General features: G+C 30.2%; 1 protein-coding gene across 1 annotated transcript; it reads left to right on the top strand.

Moving 5' to 3' along the window:
- Positions 1 to 4,077: 4,077 nt before the first annotated feature.
- Positions 4,078 to 5,122, top strand: LOC112536774 (disease resistance protein RPM1). The gene is given in 3 exon segments (XM_025159642.2): positions 4,078 to 4,578; positions 4,580 to 4,784; positions 4,786 to 5,122. Coding segments are annotated over 3 exon segments (903 nt in total). The 5' UTR covers positions 4,078 to 4,132; the 3' UTR covers positions 5,038 to 5,122.
- Positions 5,123 to 5,537: the final 415 nt, after the last annotated feature.

Here is a 5,537-nt window from a genome sequence, read left to right as displayed (position 1 = left end):
TTAATAATGGGTATTTGTTTTGCCCTTTTCAATTTATGTTGAGATTGACCTTTGATATATGTATGCGGCAGTTATTATTGTGGGCTGCAATTTAATATTTGCTTTAACTCCTGGGATTATTGTTTTTGCTTATCAAGTATAATTCTTATTATTAATTTGCTTTTCAGAAAAATTAAACATCTGTAAAAATACTTTATAAAAAGAACAAACCAAAATTATTATAAAAAAAAAAAAGAGCAAAGTAAACAGAGTAGAAAACCATTTAAATGATCATAGTACAGGTCAAACACAGCAAATTCAACTGTAGCTACATGAGTGTAGGAACAGAACTGCAGTGGTGATGCAGTTCATTAAAGCACGAGGACCACATCAAATATTGCTATATTAGTGCAATAACCATATCTAGCGACAAGAACTAAAGTTCTTATTTTCATTATTGGGTATCAAAATGGTGGAATTTTTCAATTTCTTGTGTAACTAACTCATCAACCAGTTCAAATATAAATAGTATTCTCATAATCATAAATTTTATGTGGCCTTAAGTGTATCACTATAAAAAGGTTTTACTGTATAGAGCAGAGCATTCGTATTATAGAATTAAGATTGTAGACATATAAGATAAGCTAATGCTTTAAAATTAAATAAAAATGTAAAGTTAATTGTGTAAATAATCATATGATCTTTACCGCTTTTTGAAAATTTAATATGACTTTTTAATTTTGACAATTCCAGCATAAATTTACAACTTTTGCAATTTAAAGCATCGATTGAAAAATTTTGAATAATTTTATTGACGTAACGCGGAGTTGGCTAAGCTACTCCCCATAGACATCAGGTCAAGAATCTCACATTTGCTTAATTGCAAAGAAAATCACGAACTTCACTTTCTTTTTATAATTTTATCACGACTTTTTAATTTTGAAAAATTAGTATATGAATATTTTATTCAATTAAAATTAGTAAATAACAAATTTAATTACAATAATAAAATAATTAAAATTAAAATCTTTAGTAATTGATTATATAATTTAATTGCAATAAAGAAGTTATGCATTTAATTAAAATAAAAATATAAAAATAATAAATAAATAAATAAAAGAGGTAAAATGGTGACAAATATTTCACATTTTTAAATTACTAAAGTTGTTCAGAAAATTATAAACGTGATTTTAATATTAAAATTAATTAATTATAAAATTATAAAGCATAAGTAAGTTCTAAAATAAATTTTTATGATTTATAATCTAGGCCTAATAGTCTAACAAATTCATACTTTTGCAGTAGTTTGCTATTTTGTTCAATTCTTTAAAAATTATCAATTTAGTCATGATTTGGTCAATTGAGTTGCTGGTCAAAATTAAGTAATATTGATGATGATGTGGACGCAGTTTAGAAAATAAGAATTCAAAATCAAGTAACATGTATAAATAATATGGCATTATGACCCATCAATTTGGATTTCTCATTTTCAAATTGGTATCTTTGTCACCGTTCGTGTTGCTTAACTTTGACAAAGAACTCAGTTTAACAAATCGTGGCTAAATTAATAATATTTAAAGAATTGATGAAAATAGCAAAATTTCGTAAAAGTTTAGTTTGTTTAGGCTATTAGGCTTATACTCTATGAATTTATAATGATCAATATTTATATAAAAATTTTGCATAGCTAATACTTAATTGCTTAACATAATCTAAATATTAATCTTTTTCCTCTTCATAAGATATAATGAAATACTTTTTATAGTTGGCCTAACAGTCTAAAAAATTCAAATCTTTACAGTAGTTTATTATTTTAGCCAATTCTTTAAAAATTATCAATTTAGCCATAATTTAGCTAATTGACTGTAATTTGGCCAAATTGAGTTACTCGTCAAAATTAAGCAACATGAATGGTAACGTAGACGTAATTTAGAAAATGAAAACTCAAGATTAAGTAACGTGCATAAATAATGTGGCATTAGGACCCATCAATTTGGATTTTTCATTTTCTAATTGGGGTCCATGTCACTGTTCGTATTACTTAATTTTGACAAATAACTCAATTAGGCCAAAATTACACTCAATTTGCTAAATCGTGGCTAAATGGATAAATTTTTAAAGAATTGGCCAAAATAGTAAAATCTAATAAAGGTTTGGATTGTTTAGGCTATTAAGCCTTTATAGTTTTATTTTAATCTTCTTCAAAAATATAGTTAATATATGTTAGTTATTAGTGTTAGTAGGATAGGAGAAATTATTTTTTTCTGAGTTCGTATGATGTCTTACACTTTGTTTAGGTACTCTATGAAAGTTAAAACCCTACAATTGGTGGAGGGATGCCTTAAAATTGAGACTTCTAATTCCAAGGGCAAAAGCTCTTATTTTATTTATTAAATACATGGCCTTTTTATTGCAATTAAATTTTATATTTAATTATTAATTTTTTTATTTTTATTCTTTTCTTATTGTAATTAAGTTTATTATTTATTTATTCTAATTGAAGTATATCTTAAATAATTAAATATTTAAATTTGTATACCAATTTGCTAAAACTAAAAAATATGATAAAATTGTAAAAAAATCAAAATTCATGGTTTTATTTGTAATTAAGTAAAAATGGGATTCTTAACGTAGGGTCTACGTGGAGTAGCTCGGCCAATTCTAGTGTCATCTCAACAAGATTATGCTAAATTTTTAACTGGTGCTTGGAATTGCAAAAACTATAAAGTTCATTGCTAAAATTGTCAAAATTAAAGAATCATGGTAAATTTATAAAGAACACTAAAAATCATGATTATTTGTGCAATTAGTCCTAAAACATAAAGAAACTAGTTGACAAAAGAAAATTCTTGTCTAGTTTAGAAGTATGTTCTCAATTATATACTAAACTAGTAAATTAATAACACATTAAATAATATATATATATATATATATATATATATATATATATATATATATATATATATATATATATATATTGAAGTTTTATTGCTTCCATCATTTGCATTCAGTTCTTTCCCAAGAAAAACTATAGAAACTATAACCTCCTTTAGATACTAATAAATTGACTGAGACAGGTAATTTATCAATCTTACTTTCTTTACTTTGCTTTTCTATTAATCTATTTTTTTATTATTATTACTGTTACGTGTTATATATTTTCTGTTTTAATCATCACACAGGAAATTGATAAGTTCTTGTCAGGTCAATTTTTTATCTAATCATCCATTCAATTCTCAGTTGTTTGGTACCCCATCAAAAGTTGCTTAACTGTTCGAATATTATAAACAGACCTATAAGCACTTGTGATTAAGTGTTTCTTATAAGGAGAAAATAAAAAGTTTAAATGCTGATATATTCAAGTAGTCATTGAATATCAATTAATGATTTTGTGCATATGTGACAGACATGCCAAGAGACGACAGATATTCTAATAAGTATGCTTGCCCCCAAGTGACAAAATAAGTCATTTGAAACAGCTAGCAAGAGAGGAGCAGTGGTTGAAGCTGCCGTGGGTTGCGCAATTAATAAATTGGATACATTGTTAACAGGAGAGGTGAGCCTACTCAGAGCTGTCCATACAGAGCTTTAAGGCATCAGAGATGAACTTGAGGCAATTGAATCATTCCTGAGAGATGCAGATGTGAGGTAATATCAAGAAAATGTGGAAAGCCGTATCAAAACTTGGGCGAACCAAATAGAAGATGTCATTGATGAACACATGCTTCATGTTGCACACCACCAAGATCAGGATGGCTTTTTACATAATATCACTCGACCTGTCAAGAAATTAAAGACAAGTCAAGCCATAGCCTCAAAGATTCAAGACCTCAAGAAATCAGTTCTTGAAATAAGGGAAAGAACTGACAGGTACAACTTCAATTTTATTTTTTTTCATCAGAGCAACAGAACACATGGCATGACCCTCGAGTTCATTCCCTTTTCATTGAGGAATCTGAACTTATTGGTGTTGAATCTTCTAAAGCTAAATTGATAAGCAAATTAGTAGAGGGAGCTTCTGAAAATGCTGCCATCTCAGTGGTGGGCATGGGGGGAATAGGCAAAACCACTCTTGCCAAGAAAGGATACGACTAAAAGAGTCGCTGCATATTTTGATTGCAAGGCTTGGATCACAGTGTCTCAATCGTAAAAGATGGAGGAGCTGTTAAGGACCATGATACGACGACTCCAACTTCGACAAGAAAATATGTTACCTGCATTCGAAGGAATTGACACGATGAACGAGTTGTTGCTAATTGAGAAATTGAGAGAATATTTAATAGAAAAAAGATATCTGGAAATTTTTTACGATGTTTGGGGTATTGATTTCTGGGGATATATAATGATTGCATTACCTGATAATGGTAAAGGCAAGAGAGTTATAATCACAACTTGTAATGCAGGTGTTGCTCCTTCTCCTAACCAGTCTCCATTTTATCATGTCTTCAAACTTCAACCTCTGCTAAAAAGAGAAGCCTATGAGCTCTTCTGCAAGAAGGTGTTCCAGTCAAATGGTGGAATTTGTCTTCCAGAGCTGCAACAATTGTCTCACGCCATTGTTGAAAAATGTGAAGGCTTGCCCCTTGCCATCGTGACAATAGGGTGTACTGGCAACTAAAGGGAAGGTTCTTTCAAAATGGATAAGATTCTATCGTGGCCTTAGTTCCTTCTTGGCAAGTGATCAGCGTCTCTCAAACATTATAAAAGTTTTAACACTAAGCTATCACGATCTGCATTACTATTTGAAATCTTGTTATTTGTATTTGAGCCTATTTCCGGAGGATTACTCCATTTTTTGTTCGAGATTTGATTCGACTGTGGATAGCCGAGGTCTTCATAAAAGAAAGATAGGGCAGAATAGCGAAAGATGTGGCTGAAGAGTACTTGACTAAACTTGTTCATAGAAGCTTGGTTCAAGTAGGAAGGTTTAGTGTTAAGGATAAGGCCAAAATATGCAAGGTCCATGATTTGATGCGGGAGATAATTCTTTCACGCGCAAGAGAGTTAAGCTTTCATCAAGGTTCAGTTCAGAATTGTCTAAATCTGAAGAGAAGATGACATCTTTCAATTGATGACAATGTTGGAAGAATCACACGTGTTTAGGACTGGTTCAATTCTTGTTAATAATAGTCCTATATTTAGCATTGCTTTCCAATTAGTTGTTACCACTTTAGTGGGCTGTTTTTTCTCATTTTCAGTTAGAGTTGTTAAACTATTTAAGTCTCATGTGATTCATCAATAAATTAATCAATTTTGTCTTCACTTTATATTGTTATGTTTCTAAACTCTACAATTGGTACCAGAGCCATAAACTGAAGCTTGATTTGTGTGTTTAAGTGTAAAGTTAGGAACTGCAGTATCCTAAAGCAAGAGAGGGAGCAAAAGAGGGAGAGTGAAACACTTAGGGAGTGATTGAGAGATGGCAGCAGAAGGAAGCAGCAGCTTTCTTTAACCCAGCATTTCCAAGTTCGATGGAGATTACGACCATTGGAGTATGCTAGTGGAAAACTTCATGAGATCAAAAGAGTATTGGCATCTCATCGCCATTGGTTACACAG

This window comes from Ricinus communis, chromosome 9, assembly GCF_019578655.1.
Source record: "Ricinus communis isolate WT05 ecotype wild-type chromosome 9, ASM1957865v1, whole genome shotgun sequence".
NCBI lineage: Eukaryota > Viridiplantae > Streptophyta > Magnoliopsida > Malpighiales > Euphorbiaceae > Ricinus > Ricinus communis.
The sequence above is the reverse complement of the archived record's forward strand: the minus strand, read 5'-3'. Positions and strand labels throughout refer to the sequence as shown.